At 37.6% G+C, this 27,325-nt stretch overlaps 1 protein-coding gene across 2 annotated transcripts in view; it reads right to left on the bottom strand.

Moving 5' to 3' along the window:
- The window catches only part of plch1 (phospholipase C, eta 1), a 65,554-nt gene extending 38,937 nt beyond the window's left edge, over window positions 1-26,617 (bottom strand). For both annotated transcript variants that reach the window (XM_026287751.1, XM_026287752.1), the window contains exons 1-3: window positions 26,433-26,617; window positions 20,919-21,030; window positions 51-197 (exon numbers count right to left, since the gene is read on the bottom strand). In XM_026287751.1, the coding sequence (XP_026143536.1) occupies window positions 51-197; window positions 20,919-20,997 (226 nt within the window). In that variant the 5' untranslated portion in view covers window positions 20,998-21,030; window positions 26,433-26,617. The remainder of the gene's footprint in view (window positions 1-50; window positions 198-20,918; window positions 21,031-26,432) is intronic.
- Between the last annotated feature and the right edge of the window lie 708 nt (window positions 26,618-27,325).

Raw genomic sequence — 27,325 nt, 5'->3', positions numbered from 1 at the left:
CAGCTGTGTACATTCTTATGTTTCCATACTTTTTTGTGTGTTTGACTTACTCTTGGCTTTCTCACTCTTGCGGGACGGTCTCCAGCGGATGCAGGAACGGTGTTCATCCAAATAGAAGAGCCGGACCAGACCTTTAGAACCGTTCTTCAGCTTCACCATCTGAGTCCCCGACTGCATCACACTCATGCATCGCTCAACTGCCAGTACAAAAAAAAACACACACATACACATTGAGTGGGCTGATGCACACTTAAACAGCGAGGTGAAAATGTAAAACGGCATAAAAATGGATTCTATCACTACAAATAAGTACGAGTTGATGGAGGGAGGTTATAAATTGGCTGATATCAGCACTAAAGATATTTTTAGAAAGTGTGACGATGGGCGTCATTTTAATTGTGACACATGTAGAGCACATTGAGTGGTGGGATATGACAAAATTAGACAACTGGCAGGGTTTGCTCAAATACAACCAAGGCAAAGAAAAGAAGAGCTTGAAGAAGGTTCAGGAACCCTGCTGAAAACTCTGTGAGAAGTCCAACAAAAGCTGAAATGATGCAACACAGCAGAGGTTGTCTGCAACCCAGCTTATCTTCTTGACTGAGTGAGATGGCAACTCCCTGTCCTAATGGGCCACAGGGACCAATCGGCTGACAGATCTGAAGGTCTCTAAATAAAACTTCTGCCTCGGCTGAGGCTGGCTTGCTGCAAATCAGAGCTGCAAAGACAAGAGCGAGAGGAAAACATGTGCATGTGTGTATGCAGCATGGTTGCTTCTCCTTCAAAATCACTCTACACCATGACACCAGTGTGCTTCAGCTCATCTCCTCCATCAGAGGGCTAACAATAAGGGCATACAAAGACGAACACTCTCCCTTCAAACCTGCTACTACAACATTTGCAATACTGACAAGCAGTACTTTATGCTGTCAGTTAAGTTCAGGGTGAAGTCACCAAGAAGAATCAAAAATGTGAAATCGAGCAGATAATAGTTTTGTATGTGAGGAGTATGTATGTTCTCCATCTGACACGATCGAAGAGGGATGGCCTGAGGGGGTGGTAGGAAGAACAAGCTCTTGGATGGTATAAAGTGAGGGTGGAATGTGACTGACAATGATTTATACAGGAGAAAAATGAAATTGATATACTGTATCCAAACAAAGAGCAACTTAATTGTTCAGAAAACACAAAATGACTAAAAATATATATACATGACCAATGCTTCCATGTAAAATGACTAGGGATCGTTTTACTAAACAAAGCAAATTAGCACAATACCGCAATTGCAAAACACCACAGATGAGAGGGGAAATTTCTGCAGGTGATTTACAGACAACACACACATTAAAGAACACAAATATAATGACCTACAATCTACCAAGAGCAGCACAAATTACTGCCTTTTGGGGGTGTTAAATGATTGTGCAAAATACCCTTACATGCATCTGACAAGGAAACGCATACAAATGCGGTCCCACTTTATTTTAAGGTCCAATTCTCGCTATTAACTAATCATTTACTATGACTTTTGCCTCAGATAACTCCTAATTTACTGCTTATTATTAGTTTATAAGGTAGTTGTTAAGTTCAGGGTATTGGGTAGGATTATGGATGTCATGCGTTATATGTACTTTATTAGCACTAATAAACAGCCAATATGTTAATAATAGGCATGCTAATAAACAACTAGTTATTAGTGAGAATTGGACCCTATACCAAAGTGTTACCTGCATCTTTACTAAATCCTGACAGTACTATTTTAACATCATAAGACAGTTTGCGGTGAAGCAGATGTTTAGTTTATCTGGCCCCACGTATTAATAATAGTGTTTTCCCTCTTTTACACACACACACACAAACAAAGTGAAAAAGAAAAAGAAAATATGTCATCATTTTTTTTCACAAAACTGATTTCCTTTCTTTTGTGGAAAAGTCAAGGACATTAACTTAACTGACCCTTCGCAAAAAATCTAGTAGTTACTGTTGCTACTTCTGAGAGTAGAGTAAGAATTTACTTAAAGCAACATCAGAACACTTTTTATTTCAACCGTGGAAAGACATCAATATTTTTCAAGTTTAAGTCCACGGAAGTTAATCTACTGAGGTTAATTTACGGACAAAATGGCAGTTGTGGCTTTAAGATTTGGTCAGACGCCTTTCAATTAAGCTCTTTGCGAAGAATCAAATTGAATGAAGAATGGAGTGGATGTTATATGTGCTCAGTGTTGTTGTTAGCTAAAATAAAAACTATTAAGAATTGTTTTTGTTAATTGAAATAAGTCTGAAAATGTATATACTAAAAATTATATAAATATTAGATTAAATTTATTTGAATAATACCCCAGTACTTTGGTAACATTCCCATCTATCTCAGTTCTTGTCGAACACGCTTGTAGACAGCAGTACTGGGAATGATATAGATCAACTTGAGCAGGGTTTAACATAATGGACAGGACAACTGAAAAGGATTTGAAAACTAATCTCACTCTCAGAAAGCAATGTCAACGGGATGAAGATGCACACACATATTAACAGCTGAAACACGCTTCTCTGCTATATAGATGATTAGTAGAACATAAGGGACACAGGCTCGGATGCTTTGTGCCAATTCACTGTTGATGATGAAGTGGAATGAACAGTTCTGAAATTAATTGAGGGATAAAAAGCCTGACAATGGAGTACAGTAGAGAGAGAATACACAAGAAGAAAAAACTATGCTCCAATTCCCACAGGATAAGCTGAGCTAAGATGCTTATGGAGAATCCATGTTAGATACGGGTCTCCGGGTAAAAACAGTGATTCTGACCCAGATTATAGAGGCCAGACATTGAAAGATCATGTTGTACATTGATCTAAATCTACAAAGAATCCTCTCTAACTTCTATCCCTTCCACCGACTCATCTATTCATCCAAAATGAGAGCATAAGAGAGGCAGCATCCTCTTCCGGTCCCAACCAAAACTCCAGCCCAATTTCACTATCAGCACTTTACAGACTGGGACGCAATCCACAATCCAATTAGATTTGAAATGACCATGAAAGACAATGCTTTCTATTCCCCATCTGAAACACCCTCTAACCCTCATTCGTTTCCTTTCTCACCATCTACAAATGCTGATGTTATATTGCACCAAGATTGAAGACCGGAAGTAAGTACTGTGTGGTGGACTTGTTAATATTGCCCAAAAACACTACACATTATTAGTACTATTGCTCAGGTGTTAGAGATTGACTTTAGGTAATACATTTTGGGATGTAATATTTCCTGCACCGACTGTACGGACATGTGTGAGATGTTGATGCTGCAGAACTTGCCCTGTGAAGAGTCAATAAAGATTTCCACTTCTACCTTACACGGTTTACCTTTATTAATTGTCCTCAGACTTTGTAAATCCCACAGATTTAAACTGAAAGAAAGACTTAGTCCGTAACTTGGTGGGTGATTCTGACCATCTGCACTGGCAAAAAAAACTAAAAAGTGGTTTGTCTAAATTAAGTCAAAAATATTATTTAACATCAATGAACCACCCAGATTAAAAGCTTGGAGCTGGTATGCTTTTTGTTTTTGGAAGAAGCATTTAATTGATTAAAAATACTGTAAAACAGCAATGTTGTGAATTTTTTATCAAATTTATTATATCTCCTTTTTTTCAATTTAATATACTTCCAGACTTCAGTGTCACATTTGTTAGTTCCATTAGAAATCATTTTAATATGCTGATTTAGTACTTTTGAAAACAGTTGTGATGCATAGTATCTTTGAGGAAACCATGCTATATTTTATTTTTAATTTTTTTATCAGGAATCTTTGATGTATAGAAAGTAAAAAAAAAAAAAAAAACAGCATTTATATTAAATAGAAATCTTTAACAAGTGCACTAGCTGAATAGTTCTGTCTCTCAACGTCTTTGTGTGGTGTCCTAACTAGCAGTGATAAAGCAATAATAAATAAGAAGGGCTGGTTTAGAGAGGGTGAATCTCTCTCCTTTTTCTATCTCTGAATCCTGTTTATATATATAAATAGGATTCCGAGATAGAAAAAGGAGAGAGATTCACCCTCTTTAAACAAGCCCTTCTTGTTATGAAAGATTCAGGTCACTCTCCAAAGCATATTAAGATAACTGTGACAGAATAACACGCTCTCTGGTCTTGCCTGGCATTCCAATTTTTTTTCCCCTCTCTATTAGTATTATCATCTAGATACTTTTAATCCACTCTTTTGCCTTTGTGGCATCTTGTCCAGATATTTGGATCTTATTTCTGTTGTTCCACAGTTTTAGAAGTAGAAAGTAAAGTAAAAACAAAGAAACTTCTTGAGAAAGACTGTCAAACAGCATCCAGTAAATCTGAATATATATTCACAGATAATAAAATAAAAGTCCATTTTCAGTCCAGAAAGTTTCTGCAAAACTTTCCCAATACTTTTCTCTCCTTCTCTCTCTGTCTCTTATAGACTTACAGTGTTCATAAAGTCACTGTCAGTGAGCGTTACTGTCGAAGAAAACTATTGATTTTCATTTTCATGAAAGCAGTGGCTCCACCTTTGCCCAGCAACATACTGTTTGTTCTTTAATAAACCCTCTCTCAGGTTCTCGCTCTCTCTCGGGGTCACACTGTTTCTCTTCCCTCCAGCTGGGTTTCAACATAAGTTTGCAGCACATGTTGCAATACAGACGTGAGCAGCAACAAAATACATTATAATCTCTGAGAGGAAACTGCTGCCCGCAGTTGATTTTGATATTCTAGGTATTATCAAATTGCCTGAGTTTTGAGAACGTAGCGGATGTAGCAGATTATAATGTAAAAGGAGCTCATTCAAATACCGAGATGCTAAACCATTCAGGGCTTTATAAGTAATAAGCAATATTTTAAAATCTATACGATGTTTGATAGGGAGCCAGTGCAGTGTTGACAGGACCGGGCTAATATGGTCCTACTTCCTGGTTCTAGTAAGAACTCTTGCTGCTACATTTTGGACTAACTGTAGTTTGTTTACTAAGCGTGCAGAACAACCACCCAATAAAGCATTACAATAATCTAACCTTGAGGTCATAAATGCATGGATTAACATTTCTTCATTTGGCATTGAGAGCATAGGCCGTAATTTAGATATATTTTTGAGATGGAAAAATGCAGTTTTACAAATGCTAGAAACGTGGCTTTCTAAGGAAAGATTGCGATCAAATAGCACACCTAGGTTCCTAACTGATGACGAAGAATTGACAGAGCAACCATCAAGACTTAGACAGTGTTCTAGGTTATTACAAGCAGAGTTTTTAGGTCCTATAATTAACACCTCTGTTTTTTCTGAATTTAGCTGTAAGAATGACTCGTCATCCAGTTTTTTATATCGACTATGCATTCCATTACTTTTTCAAATTGGTGGTCGTTGCAAACATGTATGGTTTGTTTTTTTTTACCTCCAACCGCCAAGCAACAGATCGCAGCACCATCTCCTCCTCCCTGCTGCGCTGTTAACAAAGTCTACTCAACAGTGTTCAGCACAGAAATGGTTCAGTGCTTAAAATATTCCCAGAAGAAATGGCCAAACGAAAAGTGGACTTTGAAAACGGGGGTTTTCAAAAATGGTGGGGGGCAGAGTATATTTTTGTTGACATTTGAGGCATTGCTTGCAGTGGTAATGTGGCCATAATTAAAGAATATAACATAAGATGGCACTACGAGACAAAACACGAGGACAAGTACAAAGATCTCAACATAAAGCAGAAGCTACAGAAGGTAGTGCCACAGCATACTTAAAGTGAAGCTGTCATGAAAGCTAGTTATATGTTGGCAGAAGAAATCGCTAAATCCACCTGGCCATTTATAGGAGTGTTTTTGAAGAGCTGCATGATTAAAGTGTGTGATGTCCTGTGTCCAGACAAAAAAACAAGCATTTTTATATGTTAGCTTAAGCAGAAATAATATTGCTGATTGGGTGTGTGAGCTTGCCACTGATTTACAAGCTCAGCTGATAGAAAAGGGAAAAAACTTCATTGCATACTTCTTTGCAGTGGATGAGAGCACTGACACGACTGACACTGCACAGCTGGCTGTGGAGTGTGGATTTCAGTTTATGCATTACAGAACAACTTCTGGGTATTAAGTCAACGCATGGCACAACCACAGGAAAAGACATATTTGAAGAAGTATCTAAATGTGTAAATGACATGAAACTGCCCTGGGACAAACTCATGGGACTGATGACTGACAGAGCATCTGCAAAAGAGTGGACTAGCTGGAAGGATGCAGGAGAAGATGCAGAGGGAGAATTCTACATGTGAGCTGACAGTTTATCACTGCATTATTCACCAGGAAACGCTGCGCGGTAAAGCCCTTAAGATGGAACATGTTATGAGCACTGTGACACAGACAGTTAACTTCATAAGAGCCAGAGCCTTAAATCACTGCCTATTTCAGTCCTTTCTGGAGGAAATACATTCTGAACTTGGTGAAGCACCTCCTCACACAGAAGTCGAGAAAAAGTGCTCGACAGATTTTTTGAATTCTTTGGGGAAATCTGTCAGTTCATGAAAAGTATGGGAAAAGACTCCACAGTTATCCGGGATGAAAAGTGGTTGCATGAGTTTCTATATGACATAACTTAAGTATCTTACTGCACTAAACCTCCACCTTCAGGGATGAAACCGTGTAATCACAGACTTGTTTGATGCAGTGAAAACTTTTTAAGCCAGCCTACACCTGTGGGAGATTCAGATGCAGAAAGGAAATTTATGTCACTTTCCGTGTTCCCAAACAATCACAAATTTTGTCTCCAATGCTGCGTACCCAAATGCGCTTTTAGCTGATAAACTGAGCACACTTCACGCTGAGTTCACACGATACTTTGCTAAGTTTGAAGCACAGAAATTTAATTTAGAACTGTCCAGTAATCCATTTGCAGGTGACATGGAAAAAGCACCTGCAAACATTCAGACACTGTGGGGCACGCACAATTCCCCAGCTTCATTCCCGAAACGATGTCTCAACTTCACTTACAAGCGGCTTGAATGCTCTGCATGTTTGGTACACCTTTGTGAGCAACTTTTTTCTTTGATGAAGATGAACAAAAATGCAAACAGAAGCCGTCTCACTGAACACCTCCACTCTGAGAGTTTCCACAGCTCAGAACCTAACCCCAAACATTAATGAACTTGTAGCCAAGAAAAGATTCCAAACATCCCACAAGGACAAAAGGACTTGACAAAGAAAACAAAATATGTTTTTGTGTGTTATTTGTTTATTGTTAATTTATTTTATTTTTTGTGCCTTTTCCTGAAATCAAAATACAGTTTTATTTGGAAGATTTGCACAATTTGACCAGCTTGTTTATATCTGAAATATTCTCATTTTGTGTGAATGTATTGTTTATGAAAATTGATTTGAACAAAACTATTGTATCATTTGTATTTAACTAATTTTATAAAATGTATTAAATTATTCAATTTATGTTATTGAGAAGATTTACAGGATTCTGGCTGTTTAAATTAAAACAAAATGTAATTTTAGTCTGTTCACTACAAGTAAATCTGTTTGGCCCGTGACATCCACTGTGTTTTAAATTTTGGTCCCTTCTGTCATTGAATTTGGCACCCTTGACCTACACCTCATTTTTCGAATGCATCACAATTCTTTCTGCAACCAATTCTGATCTTAGTTTTTAAAAGCAGAAGGAACACTAGGCACTTAAATGCTCACAAAGAAGAGCGCTTGACTTGTGAGTCATGTAAGTGGTAAAATGTACTTGCACTTCTGCTTTTATGCTTTTATGAAGCAAGATTAATGTAAACGCAGCCCACTGTGAACTCTTTTGCAAGAATAAGAATTCTCATAGAATTGCGATGCATTCAGAAAATCGCAGAGTCGATCCACAAATTGATTTATTGACGCACCCTTAACACCTAACCCCGTTCCTAAACCTACCTGTCACTGGGGTATACACAAATTGTACAAAATGTACGAATGAGGTCGTACGAATTTGTACGAATTAGCCATCTCATAAAATACGCATTAATTGGGCTTGAGATAGCATTGGACTGAACATGTTCATCTGATGAAAAAAGCACAGATTAAAGCCTAATTCACACCAAGAAAGATAACTATAAAGATAACAATATTAGCGTCCACACCAGCGAACGATATCATCTGTTTATTCTAAGCGCATGTGCGTCTGCCGCTTTAAATCCTCGTATAACCCAACGAATGTGTCTATAGCTGTTGATCAGCATTTGTGTGTGCACTGTGAAGCTCCCTCTCTAGGCAGCAGACAACAAAGGCAGCTCACCAGCTTGAGATTGAGCGAATGTTAATGCAACATATAAACAAAGTATTTATCTTCCTTTGCTCTTTTGTTTAGCCTCCAACTCCTGGTGAGCGGTTTTGTAAAATGTTGACATTATGGATCAGAACATCTCTAGGCTGCTGTTCCCCTAGCAAGCAAAACTATACTTGGATAAATAGTCGTTGGCTTTCTGCAACCCACTTTAAAAAACACTCACACGTTTTTACCTCACAGATAAAGACCAACTCAAGTACAAACTAAAAATTGTTTTTATGTGCTTCTAACAGGTTGCCGAACAGACTTGTTTTGAAGGACCAGAGGACTGTGTGCTCTTGTTGCGGACTCATGGGATTCTGTGGACCCAAACAAATGTGATTGGAATTTTAATAAAAATGGAAACAACACAACCAAGGTGTACATCAACTTCCGCAAGGACACACGACATCTGTGTACACCAGAGGACACGTGCTATCCACTTGACTTAGTATGAGAAAACATAACTTGCAAACCAGAGAATGGAGCGTGTGAAGGAATGCCCAGGAGGGTCAAAGGTCACAGACAAGCACGTTCCCACTCTTTTTGTTACATTCAAGGGTCGTCAATTAGATCTCTAAATTAAGAAATCCATTTTAATGAGTGGTCAGAACTAATAAACAGTTAATGAGGGTCTCTCTCCCTCGCTCATTCCTCTCGTTCCTCTGCATCTCTCTGTTTTAGCCTCTTGTCCTCCTCTTTGGACTCTTATTATTGTTATTATCAGGAGTCTCCCCAGCTCATTTGAAACAAATTAGTCTCATGTTGAGTAAACCTTCACGGCCAATTACTGCGCTCAGCAGAGTGGGGACTCTTCACTGATCTTGAGGGAAGGAAACGTGTTCATTAGGCTGCAGAGAGAGGTGAGAGAAGGTAAGAAGGAAAGGAAGGAAAGAAGAAACACTTGAGAGAGGGATTGACAAGATCCCCTCACTTCCAGGACGCCAGCCTCCCCTGCCACTTCAAGACATGATAATAATGCGTTAAAGAGACGATTCAACTGTACTCTGGGGCAGAACTTTGAAGTAAGTTGATGAATTTATTAAAAAGAAAAGTGAATAGTAAACAGTACCATTTATTTATTGCCTGTACATTCATTTTATTATATAGATTTTTTGGTTTTACAGTACGTGTACTTACATGTACTTATAGTGTACTTACAGTGTATTTATCTAAGAAAGCTCGGGTAATACAAGGTAACTACATGGGGTAGGGTTAGGTTTAGGGGTAGGTTCAGGGTTAGTACCTAGTTTTTACATAGTTATTGTAATTACTATAATAAGTACATAGTATGTACATGGGGTACAGGACTGTAAAATAAAGTGCTACCGATTTTTTTCTATCTTTGAAATAAATTCCTGCATGTCACACCACGGTGAATTAGTATATTAGATTAGTGAAGTGGCTTCCCTCAATAAACTCCTAATGTATTAATATTAAACATTTAATTTATTCATAGTTAGTGAGGTAGTTGTTAAGTTTAGGAATGGGGTAGGCTTAAGGGATGCAGAATATGGTCATGCAGAAAAAGGTTTAATCAAAGCTATTGGCTGGGAACTATATTTGTTCTGTGGGACAGATGGATTTTGGCAGGACTGTAGCTTAGTAGAGCATCGCAAAGCAGCCAGAGAGGAAAACAGAAGCTTAATTCAGAGGCCAGCTGAGAAAAAGGGAAAAGCTCAAGACTGGAGTGTCACTATTTTTACCTGCTTTTGACTTAGGAAAGTTAAAGCTGACAGGAGGGAGAAGAGTTAGAAAGCGTAAATAAGAAAGAGAGGTATCGTTGTATTATAGGTATCGGAGGCATACGAGAACTAAAAGTGTTCACCAGATCAGCGGTTGAAGACGAGAGAGCAGATCAAAGCAGCGTGGTGAGAAGTACAAGGAGATATCAAACACTGAATAATTGGTTCGTAGAGGCTCAGGCTCTGTGAAGCCTAAATCACAAAGCACGGCGTGTTCAGAACCATCAGAGCAGAAACACTAAACAGAGGATGGGACATGCATTATGCAGGCAGACACCTGCGCACGGGTTCAACAAACTGATCGGTCCTTCAGATCTGGATATATATTTGCAGTTCTTCAAAAGAATGTTTCTAAAATATAGGAGTCAAACAAGGCTGTCAATAGATTCAATAATAATTTAAATTAGTTCATAATTTGAATAATTATTCTTGATGATACTGCATTTCAATATTATTATTGTTGCTGTTGTTTTAAAGGAATAGTTCACCCCAAAATGTAAATTCTGTCATAAATACGAACCCTCAAGTCATTCCAAACCATACTGATTTCCTTGCAACATTTCTGTGTCTTGATCGTGATAAAATCCTGTACTTATCTATGGAGCTTTCAGATTCCATCAAAAAATGTATTTGCATTTGCATCTTAATTTGAATTTCGAAGATGAACAAAGGTCTTATGGATTTGGAACGACATGAGGGTGCGTAAATAATAAAATAATTATCATTTTTGGTGAACTAACCCTTTAACACAACAAAACTGTATCATATAAGCATCAGCCATCAGTCAAGCAGCTGTCTAGATACCAGCATCAGTATCAGCTATTGAAAAACTCATAACAGTCAACCTCTAATCGTAGAGGGAGAGATCAGGTTAGATTATAACCAAAACACATATCGCCCCCTGCTCTTTCCACAAGAAGAGGATAAAAGACTCCCTCCAGAAGGCAGATCTGAGCCACAGCCAAGTCTGCGAGATGGTTTAGCAGCACTGTCATAGCGTTCACAGTGCCTCAGAGCGCTGTGAGGAAGAGGATCTGGATGGGGAACATGTCACACACACACACACATAACAATAAAGCAGATTAAACTGTGTATGTGCTATAAATACCCAACAATATATCTGTGCAAGCTCGGTGCTGTCATTGTTCGGAGACAAATATCTGATAATAGATTTACTCCGTTCTTACGAACACTTCAATTGCATCTCATCTCATGCATCAAAATCAGACTCATTTTGCTGTTGCTTAATTAACTCCACCTCAAACAGGACCGATGAGAACAGGCACTCATGCAGGAACAAATGCAACCCTTAAAGGAACACACCAATTAATTTTTTTCATTATTATTATTTTTTAATAGACTAATTTTCCAACTCCCCTGGAGTCAAACTGTTGAGTTTTACCATTTTCAAATCCATTCAGCTGATCTCCGGGTCTTGCGGTAGCACTTTTAGCTTAGCTTAGCATAGATCATTGAATCTGATTAGACCGTTAGCATCTCACACAAAAATGACCAAAGAGTTTCTTTATTTTTCCTATTTAAAACTTGACTCTTCTGTAGTTACATCATGTACTAAGAACGACGGAAAATGAAAAGTTGTGATTTTCTCGGCTGATATGTCCTGGAACTATACTCTCATTCCAGCGTAATAATCAAGGAACTTTGCTTTTGTACCATGAGTGCAGCAGATGCAGTGATATTACGCAGTGCCTAGGAAATACTCTGGTGTTTCTAAAAAGCTGTGCACCTTTTAATAGCACAGACCTTTCTCGAACTTAAAATAGCCGATATGCTGGTTTGTGTTTACATTTCTAGGAGAACGCTGCATTTCAAGCCATCTGTTCCATAAAACAGAGACTTTAACACCAAACATATTCAGTCAGGTAGTATCCCAACCTGTTTTCCGCACACACCATCGTTCTCACACCCTCTCTTGGGCTCTGAATCCCTGAGCAGATGTCTTCCACTATTTCTGAGAGGTGATAATAGGCAGGGCATCATTTTTGCTCTTTTCCAATTGACTCTCATTTCTGATGCAATGTACCAGTAAAAACACAAGCTCACAAATGTCAGTCTAATGAACATACAAGCTAATTTTAGGAGGGAGTAGGAGGTTCGTGCTTTCCGCCCAACTGACAAACATAAAACAATAAAGAGCAATAAGACAAATTGATTTTGAGATCTGCTGCTGCATCATGTATCTCTGGCTGAGCAGTACACACATAAACACAAATACAGATAATGCTGATATTAAGCAGATTATTATATGTAATGACATATGAGTATATTATTACATGTAGTATATTATTATTATTAGTAGAAATCCAGAAACAATGTATCCCACTTTTCATAAAAGTATTAAGCAACGCAACTTTTTCAGCTTTGCTAATAACAATAATTTTTACCTGAACACCAAATCAGCAGATTAGGATGATTTTAGGCTCATATGATACTGAAATAAATTATAATCATATTTACCAATATTAATGTTTAAAATAATTACTTTTTAGAAAGCATAAGAGATGTATTTTACATATATATATATATATATATATATATATATATATATATATATATTATGTTCAAAAAAAATAAGTTAATGTTATAATATACAGTAGGTAAATAATATAAAAGATAATCTATTAGATGAGGGCAAAGGTAACTTAATATAAAAACAGAAGGAATTGGCATGAACAATTAAATATCCAAATAACACAAATAAATAGTAAATAAAATAAAAATCAATAATATCAGCTGATAACCAATACATTGTTCATTTATTCTTACGAGAAACATCTTACCTATGTATGCCAAACGACACTTTTGTGGCACCGCCACGCTGCCTCCAACATGGTAGAACCTACGGGCCAAAAGAGACGCCACGTTGGCCACGGCCGAGCGCTCGGATGTCATGAAGCAGGGTCCCGTGCCATAAGAGCACAAAGGTGGCCGCACGAAATTGAGTGGCATCCCTGAAGAACTCTCTCTTGCTTCCTTCCCTTGAGACTGCAAACTGCAACCTCTCTTTGAGTGTCCACATCTAAAGCCCACGTCTTAACCCGGAACCCCTCACTCCACCCTCTCTTTGGTCATCTATCTTCTATTCCGCTAGCTATTCACACGGAGCCTTTGAACCTTTGTGACAGTAGAAAGCAGTACCGAGCAGGGATTTACACGGAATAGCTAATGTATTGTTGTGGGGGAAATGTGCACGATGGTGGGGCTTTGAACAGATGTGTTTTTGTCCTAGAGGGCCAAAGTGAGCAGCATAAGTAATGGAGATGGAAGAGAAAGCTGATAATGTTAATGGTATGACATAACACGGGTACAACTGAGTGTGATCCCACAAAATCTGATGAGGCTTTTTTTGTATTCAAAAGGACACGTGGAGCACAGGATGCATCAAAACCGTTACAGCAAGGCATAAAGAAGCCAGTGCGGGTCAAGAAAGATGTAACTTTAAAAAGACAGATCTAAAGTGAGCTCTTTGAAAACCTAAGAGGGGGATTTAACATAACTCTCTCCGAGGTCCATTGATCTGAATTGTGCATATGGGGAGCGCAAGAGTGGAACTGGAGGGGAAAGTCACTAATTAATTGAAAACTCCTCCAGTTCTCATGATATCAGCTGAACATCCACCATAAATCATTTAGTCTCACAATTTGCAATATGAATGACGTCTTCACATCTTCACGTTCTTGGTGTCCTAGATTTCTCTCGCTCTTCTGTGCTGCACATGCTGGAGTGAAGATGAATTCATCCACATATGAAATTGTATTAGTCTGTGGCACTGGTTTTTGACCTATGTGTCCTGACTGCTGGTCAGATGCAGGAAGACGTCTATCTCAGACGCAGCAGGCAGAAGGCCTGTAATGTGGCATTTCAACTCTCTTGACTCCAAAGACTCTTCTGAAGTTAGAAAAGGGGAAAGATTAAATGGACGATATTTTCTGCAGGAGAATCAGGGTAATCTGCAAAAAAATAAACTCAATCTGGCTCTTCAACTTCATCATACATATTTACCAGGGTTTTTTTTTTTTTTTTCAGGGCATGCACATGGTTGTTACCAATGAAAAATAATGGTCAAATGAAACAACTTATTTTCTTTTTTTTCTTTTTTTTTTTTACAGGATAAATAAATAGCAGACCAATTCTACATATGATGAAGCTTAATTAATAGAGAAAACAAAAGATCATGATTAATATATAACTAATTGTGCAGTCCTAATAGAGAACACTCATAAACTAATCATATTATATGAAATTACATTTTACTCAAACTTTAACATTCTATCATGATTCACTCATTGTGTCATTTCAAACCTTCAAGACTTAATTTCTTATGTGGAACACAATAGGTGAAATTGTTTATAATGTGATGGTCACTTATTCACACACGATTACAATGAAGGGAAAGTTCACAAGTCCCAAAAAGGCCACAAATGAACAATAAAAGTAGCTCATATGTACTATATTTCATCTTTTGAATTTGTAAATGTTGTTCATTGAAAAATAATAACTTGAAATGACTTATGAACATGCCAAGCAATGTACTTAAGAAAAGTCGTTTTAATGAATAATGACATAGGTTTTGTCCTGTTTGTCACACAAAGCTATTGAATGGCTTCATAAGATATATAATGTGGTGTCAAATAAACGCATGGACCATTTTTATGGTACTTTTGTAGTACTTTTAATGGTTTTGGAGCTTAGAGTCATTTCAGTCCTTATTCGCTTTCATTATATTGAAAGAGTGAACAGTACATTCTTCAAAAACTCAATTTTTTTCAATTATATGGAATAAGAAAAGCCAAATTTGTTTAGAAGATTAAGTAAACGATGACAGAACTTTTTTGGCTGAACTATCCATTTAACAGCAGTGTCCTCTATGCAAGTCTGCACTGCCAAATATCACATACAAGATGGATTATTTTTCATCTGCTTCTATTATTAATTTGAAAAACTTGGGTATTCAAAAAAGCTGGAGGTATGTCTTGTGGTTATCGAGGGAAAATATAGGAAGTAATTAAAGACCAATGATAGAACCCTGGTGGACACCATTCAAAACTGGTTCCTTCCAGAACTCTCTTGAGAGAACGGCAGGTCCCCAATATCCACGCACCAAATGGTGGATCCAAAAAGAGGAAATAACCACTTACCACATCTTCCCTATCTTAATTAGTAACAATGATGATATAACTGCCTTCACTCACACTGCACCACCACACGTTCAACAAGAACCCCCACTGAGCCCCCACAATCCATCAGAGCAAAAATAACTGCGGTATCTTAATATATTCATGACTGCTGCTCTGACAGCGTTCCCTCCGTGTGTTCCTAGTATTGACATCAAAGAAGCACTGTAAAGCAGGCTGGCGTTTGGGGAGATGTTCAGTACGGTATTGGGCCAATTGGGGAAGCCCCTCCCCTTTGCCATTTACCCAGCACAAGGGTGCTGCAGAGCTGATACGGGTATCTCACAGAACAGAAATGAGTACCCCTGTGAACTGTCTAATCTTCTCCACTTCAGTAAGAATGGCCATGGAGACACATTGAATGGAAATTTGCCTCCAGCTTGGCTCTAATGGTGCTTGTTGTTCAACCAAAGCCTATTAGCTTCTACAGAGTGGATATACATGAAAAGTCATGTCCATTCTCTTGAGCTCACAACTCTCGAGGGATTCCTTAAGACAGCAATGGGGGCCACTGTACATCCCCAAAACCACCTCTTACATTTACCTCATTACACCAAGTTAATGGACGATTAAGCTTGTCTCTTATAATTAATAAAGTTCAATTCACAGACACTGAGACAAAACATCTACACAGACAGAATGGAGTAACGACAGTCAGTGCACAAGGGAGAAAGTAAAAAAGGAAAGGAAATCAAATCAACTAAAATGAAAGGAAATAAAAGGGAGGGGTGAATGTGGGTGAGGTCTGTAAATAAAGGGAATACTGCAGTGAATCATCATCTCTTTTTTCTAGTAAAAAGACCTATTTTCTCTTTGCAGAGGAGTACCAAACAGTCACTGCAGTCAAAAACAAACATAAACTTACAAAACAGGAGCAACCTGTTGACATAATAAAGCAAAACAGCAAGGTCATTCCATTGTGGTGCAGGGATTAATTTATTGCTATTTACACTTTTAGTTTTTTTTATATTTAATATGTAACTACTGATAAATGGCACTATTATAAAAAATTGCACCCAAAATATCTACTGACAATTTAAATCCTTTATCAAAGTCTCTACAAGTATGAGAAGAAAAACACAAGAGATACTTAAAAGAAACATAAAAGAACTGCAGAAAGCACAAAAGGAATGACCCTAGGAGACCCTGGTTATCATCACGGCTCACACACACTCATAAACACCTTTTTAGTTCAATTACATTTAGCATAATTTCCCTGTAGTCAGAGGCAGAGGGGATATTTTCACCTGGAGCACCACTAAAGCACTGCACTCCTCTCTCAGACACGTGTTTGATCTCATTTCACTCTTCTATGTTTCTGACATAAATACACTATATGCAAACAAAATGCTTGGTTTTGAACCTTGAACTACATCTTAAATGTACATCTGTATAATTGTTTCACAGTGTTTGCTTTGGTTACTAGCACATATGCATACCACGAGTACCATCACAAGGTTTTCAACATATACATTCATGCATTTAGGAGACACTTTTATCCAAAGTGACTTTTAATCAGCATTAATCTGATGTTAATGCATTCCCTGGGAATCAAACCCATGACCTTACTTTTTGTGAGCACCACGTGTGTTCAGTCATTTCAGAATCACCCCCGGAATCCCATTCTAACAGCAGATCACGACACAGATGGCACCAAAAACTAACCCTGTCCTAATAAATCAAGGCTTTAAGGCTGGAGTTAAAATCCCATCTATTTTATAGCTCCAAAATACCGATGGAAATGCTCTTCATAATGAACCGTAATGGTTTTAATGTAATTGGTATCACAAATCAGATCCTCAATTATAAAATCAGAACATTAAGTTTCACAGCTTGAGAACTAAATAGATGGCAAACATTCAATTAGCCACAGCCTGTAGATTCGTGTTTTGGAGCGGCATCTCTCACCCCCTCCCACAGTCCACAGAGTACAACAGCATTCCTATGTAGTACCCTGGACAGCTCCTCTCAGAGAGCACAGCATTTAAAGCCATGTGTATACAAACCGCAAAAGACACACTGCCAACATCACTTACATTAAAATGCCTCATATCTAGTGTCTAATTGGTTAGCCTGAATAACATGCCTAATCATGAGAATAAACAATAATATAAAAAGAACAGTTATGTGATTGATATCATAGCAACGTAATGCATGACTCACCCTTCTCAAAAGCGATATTTTTCAAAACTTCCAGCTCTGCCATTATAGTTGATAACAGGTAAACACCGCATCAAGACCGAATGCCTGTCGGTACGACGATCAGAAAACAAAACGCGCGCTTCGGAATGCAGGTGCCTTTGCACTCTTCCATTAAATATAGGCTATCTGTAATAGGACACCCTTCCTCAGGAATTTATATGCGGTTACATTTTAATAAATAAATGCTGGCTATAAATTCTAGATGAATCATTTTAAGAAATCCATTTGATTCGTGTAATCAATGCGCGCGGAAAGGAGCTCTCCAGTCTCCGCTCAGTGAGGCGCGCGCGCTCCTCTTCTCTCACTCGCGCTGGTTTCGCCTCATTCTCAGTGACTGATCTCTGCACGAGGCATCTTTCTGCACATATTCGCGAGCAGGAGGAAGGAGGGGACACGAGAGGTTATGTGGATGTTATGAAAGCGATTAAGAGATCAGTGGAACGTAGTCCAACTATTAGTTTCCTTAGTGAGTCTGTCTTTTAAATCAAACAAGGAGCAAATTACTTGAGGAGTCATAGGTCACCTGAGGTGCTTTCGTTTAAGGGATAGTCGTCGTCCACCCCCACCCCCGGGAAAATCCTGTAATTCCCTCATGTCATAACAAACCTGAAGGACTTTCGATGTTATGCAGAAACGTTCGCTTCTATCGCGTCTTTTTCCAAACAGTGAGAAAGAGTGGTGTCTTATACAGTAGTATCTCATCTACACAGAATAAATAAAGTCATAGACGCTTGGAAAGAAACACGAGGGTGAATATATGACAGACTTTTTTTTCGTTTTGGCGTTAACTTCGGCCAGTATTTGTTGTTATTGCAAAATGTAATTCAGAGAAGCATCATAGTTGTCTAGCAGCAACTATTGTTTTGTTAGGGAGAGTTCAGGTAAACTAGCTCACTTTTTGACACTGATGTATAAAACGTCCCAGTTTACCTGAAATCACCCCTATTTCACAGGTATTTGAGAATTAACCGATTAACACACCATCTGATTTAGTTCACTTCTGTGATAAATAAACTTTATTTCTTTACAGATGAATGCGCATGGATACATGGTTGAGATCCATTAGTGGAAGGTTTCTAAAAGATGAAATTGTCATAATGTATTTCTCATTGATCTGTGTGCTGGAGTGTTGGACTGCGGACAGTGAGAGGAAATATGATGTGAGAAATTTGTAAACAGATTTTTAGCAGGCACGTAATGGCCTTCATTACACATTTATCACAAATTTTCAAAAAATGTAAATAAACATTTGTTTTCAATGCTTCAGTGCAAAGTTCAAAAATATCCTGTCATTATTTACTCTCCAAGGCCGTTCCAAACCTGTATGACCTATTCTCTACATTTATATTTATGCTTTTGACAGACACATTTATCCAAAGTGACTTACACTGCTTTCATGCTACGCATTTACATTTCATCAGCTCTTGCTTTCCCTAGGAACCCCTGACCCCACACTTCTGCTGTGTGAGATAAAATAAACTACCGTTTCTTATGCGGGAATCCAAAAGATTATTTCTAGGTTGTTAAAACTGCTCATTACCATACAACTGAAGAATGCAAAATTTCAAGCCTCAAAACTGAAAAGAAAATCACAATAAAATTAGTCAATTTGAAAATCTAAAAGTCTTTTAAAGCCATTCTGTTTTCTATTTTAATATACGTACAAATTTTATTTAGTCCATTATTTGTAAGCATCCACAATCATAAATTTGCTGAACGGAAACGAGCAGCATGAACATTCTGCAAAATCTCTTATTATGTGTTCCACTAAAGAAAATCAAAGAACTTTTGAACAATATGAATAAATAATGTATAAATGCAGATATAAAACGTAAAAACAAAAAAAAATGACAGAATGTTTTTGGTTGAACTACTCCTTTTCACAGTTATTAAATTTGTCGCAATATCTGACAGATGTTGAAATCACCTCTATTCGGACTAAAATGGCTGTTAAATATGCTCAGTGTGATGTACCAAGTTAAATATGCTCACTCAGTGATTCAATTGGCGAGTACTTCACTGTGAAGTCTCCGTCACACTCATCCATCACACAAGCATCAGTGACAGACGGAAATAAAGCCTCATAAATATAAGCAAGTCTGGATCTTGTCGTTGATTCCTTTGAGGGTTTCATATTCACAGCACATAAATAAGCAGAATTTGTTCCAGACTGTGTGTTTGTGTGTGTGTGTTTTAGTGCCCCGCAGAGTGCTAAATGTTAAATGGGACATTGTTGCTGAAAAAAAGAATAAATCCCGATGGATGTAGAGTGAAGTAGATGTTCCCAAAGCTGTACAGTAGTTTGGAATGAAGCTAGACCAATCAATATTGTCTGAGGATTTTGTTAGGTTAGTATAATGATAGGCTTCCCGGTTCTATGTGTGGCAAGAAAATGTGTCTAAGAAACTGGAAACCTATGCAATAGAATAAGGGACCTGTGGAATCGAAGCAAACACACTGGCTTTTGTCATTTTCCACGCAGGTTGATCCATCTCTGGCTGCGGGAGGAGTGAAAACGTTTAAAGAATGAATGGGGGTAAATTACTGCAGCAGTGCAGCCCAGCATGCCACGCAAAGAGAGCCAGACAAAACACCTCCTTCAGACAGAGGCGGGCTGCAGCCCACAGGGATGATGGACATCGTGCATCAACTGCCCAGCCACTAGACAACAATCACTCTCTCTCAGAGGAGCAAACACACCGACACCAGCATACCAACACACAAGTGCCTCCGGTTCATGTCAGTATATCCCACTGGAATATGGGTACAGTAGGTCTAATTAAGCATTAATTTACATTAAAAGCGTTAATGCAGATTAAATGCTGATTGTACTTATACATAGAGATTATAGCTAAAAAGGTGAAAAGGTAAAACAATGTAAACACAAAATTTGTTTCAAGTGTTATTTTTAAATTACATTAAATAAATCAAATATTTTCCAGTTGTTTGTGACTGAAAAAATATTTTTAAGAACTATTTTATAGCGATCACAAATACATATATATATATTTGTTTATTTCTTTACTTTCTATTCAATCTTAAAACAAAAAAGACTTTTCACAAAATATTACACTGCACAAATGTTTTAAATATTGATAAGAAATATTACTTGGCCACCAAATCAGCATATATATATATGTATATCAAGCTGTCAGTTTTGTGCTCAGCGATGTGGCCTTGGGGACTCAGTCCCATTTAAACAAAAGGCATCAAGTCAAGAAGGACTGATTTCCTTTCCTTTCAGTACCAAAGATGGCAATCCCCAAACAATCCAGCACCAGTGCTTTAATATCATCATGCTGTGAGATACAGCACCACCTTGTGTATACCAGTCCCAAATGCGTCTGATGGTCAAGTAATCAAAAACCACTCTTCACATTTCCTGAGATTTGGAGAAGCGCAAAAATGTTCTGTATAACAACAGCACACTATGATATATCCATCATACGGACATAAGCCTACCATGGAAGATACTGTTGTCAGCAAGAAAATGGCGGAAATACTGTGGGCTTCCATGCTTGTCCATCTTCCTGTAGCTCATGATGGGATCCAGGAAGGATGGAGAGTGGAATATCTGTAATGGAGAAAAAAAAAGATGTTTCATTTCAGTTGTTAAATATACAGTAGAGCTTATCAAACAGTTTCCAGCAATAAATTAAAATATGCATTTTGCATACATGAAGACATATTCAAATGGTAAAGGTTTTGACCCATGTGCTGTGACAGCTAGAGGTTGATGTCAGTCTCACATCTCATCAGACAGCGCTCTGATTGGAAATGACAGGTGCAGACCTACAGTTACAACACTGACTGTACTGATGGGATTACAAAAGAGATTGTGGAGAAAGAGATGAGAGGGACAAATAAGCAGGGAATGAAAAGGAGTGTGTATGTGTTTTGGGAAGCCTGAGGGCTTGAGAGTGCCTTGAGAGAGTTCATTACACATCCATGTCCATTATAAGTTCAGAATACATAGATGTGAAATGATATGTTGAGATCTTTCCATAGGTGTAAATTACGACGTGCAATATCACCTCTTTAATATTCACACATTTTCTACAATTACTTGAACTGAAAGATTTGTAATTACTTTCAAAACAGTGAGGAACTTCTCACCTAGGAAATGTAACCACAAGTGGTCTTCTGCATTAAACCAGATACATTTTTAAGGGGAAAAGATGACTCAAAATAAAATAAAATAAAATAAAATAAAATAAAATAAAATAAAATTGTAACTGTAATGCTCAATACTATCGCTATACGATTAAATGGAAATCCCATAAAAATCTAATAAAAAAATTGCTTGTTATTTCAAACAAACAAACAGAGAAAGAAATAAATGAAAATAATTAAATTAGTTAATTTATTATATTTTATTATATTATGAAATATTTTGAAAATGTGAAAAAAATGTAAACGATTGTCAAGAAAATAAATAATCCACACCATACACAGTATATGCGAACATTCTAATAATGTGTGTGTGTGTGTGTGTGTGTGTGTGTGTGTGTGTGTGTGTTTGTGTGATTGCTCTTGTTTTTGTGACATATCAGGACACAACTCTGTATAATGACATGGGTATGACACAGGTATTACAAGGAGAGGGTGACTTATGAAGACATAACCCATGTCCACATTTTTCAAAACACTTATAAATCATACAGACTGAGTTTTTTTTAGTTAAAGAGTTTAATTTTCCTGTGAGGGTTAGGGTTAGGTGTAGGGTTGGTGTAGGGCTATAGGATATACAGTTTGTAAAGTATAAAAACCATTACGCTATGGGATGTCCCCAACTTTTCACAAAAGTGTGTGTTTATTACATTACATTATAAAGTCTTAATTGTATGCATATTTGCTGAATAAAGGCATAAAAGCATTAATTTCTTTTGAAATAAGTGAAAAACTTTTGAAACACTGATAATAATAATAATAATAATAATAAATGTTTCTAGAGCAGCAAATCAGAAATGACATTATTTTCTGAAGCAAGCAGAAGAGACTTATTTTTAAAACCTAAAAAATAGATATATATTACATTCTAAAACTTGCGGCACTTCCATAGATAAAAACTAATACAATATGCAGTTTGCTACCCATAATTGGTGGAATGAAGAGCATGTGTTGCTGGATCGTAACAGAAACTATTCACTCTAACAAGAGCCCCCCACAAAGTCTATGCCTTTGACCCTATGGCCTCAGTCTGCACTAATTTCCTGAAACAAGCTGAAATCAGACACTGAAGCAGAAGCCGACGGGGGTCTCGCCTTTTCCGGAACTTTCTCCCTCAGGATGTTCCCATAAATCCCCAGCAGACAGACACGCAACAGGTGCTGCTGGAGAAAAACCCCAAAAAGAACAGAGATGCAAATGAAAAACAGTTACTTTAAAACTTACAATACTGTACAAACAGTTCAGGAAGCGACTGCATGGGAGGTATTTCAAAGAGAAAGGTCATAATCGGGGACAGTGTCATATTCAGAGCATCCCTGATGTGTATGTGAACCTAGATTCTCGACAAATCAACAAAAACGCGGATCTCTAAGACTCTAAAACATGCTGTAAATGCGATCCATGAGACCTGTTTCAAACCCCTCGCTCCATTCAGCTCTCCTGGTTTCTCTCATCTCGTGATTTGTCGCTTCCTGTCAGGATAGCTGGAATATAAATGTGAGGGTAATCAAAAGCCGTCACGTGGGCTTGAGAAATGTATTCCTGTGACTATGAGGCACATCAGCTATGGGATAAGAGGCTAGCAGCCCCTTTCAGCAGGCATTATCCACACAGGGGGAGCAAATTGAGAATGATTATAGTGTCAGAGCGTGGTAATGTGAGCGCTTGGCTTTTCAATAAACCATGCTGTTTGTACAGTCATAAGAAAGTCCCATCTGCCCCTGAGGAACACAATCTGGTTCAGTGGCGTCCCATTATTAGGAAGTCTAAAATACAACCTTCCTGGATTATGTAAGGCCTGCGTCTCTAGCTTCCGTTGCAGAAGCAAATCAAAGATGGGCTCATTTCAGTAACAAGGCTCACTGAGGGGGAGTTTGATAGACAGTGGTCATATTTCTGTGTAGAAAATCAATACAGATCACGAAAGGTTTTATGCGCATTCACACTGACAATTAAATAGCTGGATGTTTGGCAAATCGCTGTGTTGCTGCCTTTTGTTATTCAGATGCATTAACCATATCTGGGGGTAGATCAGATTGGTAGGCAAATCGTCGCTGCACATTTGCCTAAATTAATAATAAATGCATATGAGAGAGTTTGAGCACAGGGGATCGGGGTGACAGCACTTAAAATAGGTTCTACTGTGGGGGTGGGGTCTAACCCTGTGACCCCACACCCCCTCGGACTGTAAAGCAGGACACTTTCCCCCAACAAGCCCCCTCTTCAGAGCCCTCCCATATCCTGCAGAAAAGTGGACGGCCTCTCTCACTCTCCCTGTCAAGAAGAATACATATCAATCCAGCCGAACTGCTGACTCGTGTTTCTGCATCATCATCTGTGTCTGAAAGTCTGTCTCACTCTCAAACATATTTCTAAGAGACAATGCTGTCGTTTTATTCCCAGAATCTGTCATCTATGAGAGCATAACAATATTTGCTATCGATCTCTTCAAGCTTTTGTTTTCAGTGCCCACTCGCTCGCCCCATGGAACCACTTGCCCTTTCCTCCCACCACACCATCTATTATGCATTGGATTTCCAGAATGTTTACTGTATAACAAGTCTCCTAGAAGGATATGATCACTCTTTAAAAACAAGTTAGTTATACATTACTTAGAATAGAGAGCTTTGTTATGAATGATTACCAAACTTTTGGAGAACAATACACAGGCTATTTACTACATGCATCGCTGTTAGAAAAAGAAGGGGTAAACATAGCTGATGGACCAATGAGATTTGATACATAGAGAGAGAGAGAAAGAGAGAGAGAGAGAGAGAGAGAGAGAGAGAGACTCATTATGTGCAATCTGTACCTTTAAAGTCTGAAAGAAATGCTCATTTCCAAAAAGTATATTAAACATGATAAAATGCAACAGAAAACTTTAGGCACTAGAAAATTAATCAGTGCTGTGCTATATTAATCTATATTATGTGTCATTCATTTACTTATTCTTACATTATCAAAACATTTACAATAGTCAATTATGGGAAATATTAAACTTAAAATAAATAACTGCTCTACTACATTTCATGACTGAAAGTTCCTGCCATTTCGAGTGTTTCAGTATGACCTTGCGATGGTCAGGTGGCACAAGGTGGAGTTCTCTGAAGTTGCACAATGCAAGTTCTGCAAGAACATGTCATTATTTATGGTTATTCAAACACTGAACGAAAGCACCTTAATGATTGCTACTAGGAAGTGCCTGCATTAAAGTGGCCCTGACGAATTCTGACTGTTCTGCTAGGCTGAAAATGAAACACTCAAGTGACAAACAGATCGACAAGGAATCCAAAAAGGTTTAAAGTGAACTGAATGAATGCACTAAAAGTCTGAAACATTCTTGGCTTGGACTGATACAGGAGGAGTGGCAGGCACATTTACTATGACCCAGGACTAGTGACAGACCCTGGGATCTGTTTCAAGGCCGCAGAGGACTAACTTCACTGAAGGCACACTGAGAACACAAAGAAGACAGTTAACATGTCTTGTCTTCTGTTCTCGGAGAATGAAAGCTGAATAATTAATCGGGTCTCCGCTTCCAAACAGAAGCTTGTTTGCCGCTCCACGCTCCACCCGAGCAGGGGAGCAAAATGATACGCTGTGCTTGGAAAACACTGGAGTCATTTTACCCCACACGTTCCAATGCACAGAAATATGCATCCACTTTGAACAGAAGCTCTTTTGCAGTGACAAATACAAGACTGTCTTGGCTGCAGAACCTAACATTTTCTCAAGTGTGTGTCTGACATGTACTTCACCATAATGTGATAATCTGTATGGGGTGTCTTTTGTGTAGCCAAATACAGGTCACTTAATCATTCAGCAAAAATAACGTCAGTGTATCAATTTATTATAATACTTTTAAAAAAAGGGATTTCAAAGAGATTAATCAGTTATGGGTGGACCCTCAAGAGTGTCATCTTTTTTATTGAGCACCCTTTTGGCAGATTTAGAGACAAAGACGGCACACAATAATTCTAGGTCCATATTTGTCTGGTTAAAGTCTGTAAACAATATACGGGATTTGGAGAAATGTTGAACATGAGCAACAGTGATTGTTTCAAGGCTTCAGGGAACAGCACACACCCAGATAAATTTACCAGCCTGCAAAGTCAGAACGCTCCGTCAACAAGTGTTTCAACAAGTTTTGACTTACTTACCCTCTGAATATTACATATAACATAGAGCAGTCACCTCTGCACATGAGTCAGGATTTGAACAAATGCCCCCTGGATACTGTAAATCCCCTCCACTGGAATTGAAGACCACCTGAGTTTTTTTTTATTTATTTTTTTTATTTTTTTTTTTATGCAACACTCTGGATATGTAATGCATTTATAACGTCATTTCAATTCAACCATCTGCCAAACTGTACACCAAGATGAGTAAGTAAATAATAAGCCTAAATGCACTGTTTAAAGTTATTCCTACAGGATTTTAACATTGCACAACGCTATGTGTGTGTGTGTGTGTGTGTGTATGTGTGTGTGTATATATACTGTATATATATATATATATATATATATATATATATATATATATATATATATACATATACATATATATATATATATATATATATATATATATATGTATATATGTATATATATATATATATATATATATATATATATATATATATATATATATATATATATATAATCGTTCACTGAAACTTTACAATATATAGACAGTTCATAACAGTAAAACAGAAAGGAAATAAAAGAGGAAAAAGTTAAACTGTTTCGCATGGTACCGTTCAAACGTGCACCTGCTCTCAAAAAAGAGTTTAGACAAATCACTTACTTCAGTTTCTCACTCAAGAGTTTGCTTATAATTCCGCTTTGGTTACAAAGTCAGCCTCGACTCTTTTCATTGAACATTGTGTACTTTTTTTCCTCTACACACGCGTCTGCAGGGTTCTTCTCCCCATGTACAGTGTAACTAAAAGTCTCCGCTTTCATTCAAAAGCTCCGGACTGGTGACTGAACGGATTTGAGGGGAGCAGTCGGAAAAACAGGTGAGGACTTTCAGGAACGGACTGAGAATGCGCGACCATACGCAGGAACAACAAATATCATCACGCGAGAAATGATAACGAGGCATTGTCGTTTCAATTTGCCAGTAGTATTAATCGGTTCCTGCAGTATTTTAAAGGCATGTTTCAACAAAACTCAAACCCTAAGAACTTACACGTGGACTTTATTTATTTAAAAAGATGTTAACCCTTTATTCACTTTAGTATAGGGACCGATTCTCACTATTAACTAGTTGCTTATTATCAATTGACTGTTTATTAGTACTTATAAAGACCATATTCTACATCCCTAATCCTAACCAATACCTAAACTGTATAACACCTTCCTTTACTAACTATTAATAAGCAGCAAATTAGGAGTTTGTTGAGTCGTTGTTAATGGCTTGTTAATAGCAAGAATTGAACTATAAAATAAAGTGTTATCAATCCTTATATTAGGTATTATTGATAAAATAAAATAGTATAAAAATAAAATAAAACGTATTGCTTGTTAGAAAACATTGGCTCTATTTTTTTGACCAAATTATATAATAAGAGAAACTATGATATAAAATACTATTTTATTTTATCCTGTTTGTTATTCTATTCATAGATGTTATATTTAAATAGGCTACATTTGAATTTCAGCGTGCTATCACAAAACCTAAAATGTTTGGGTTGG

Source organism: Carassius auratus, chromosome 18 (genome assembly GCF_003368295.1).
Source record: "Carassius auratus strain Wakin chromosome 18, ASM336829v1, whole genome shotgun sequence".
Lineage (NCBI taxonomy): Eukaryota > Metazoa > Chordata > Actinopteri > Cypriniformes > Cyprinidae > Carassius > Carassius auratus.
The sequence above is the reverse complement of the archived record's forward strand: the minus strand, read 5'-3'. Positions and strand labels throughout refer to the sequence as shown.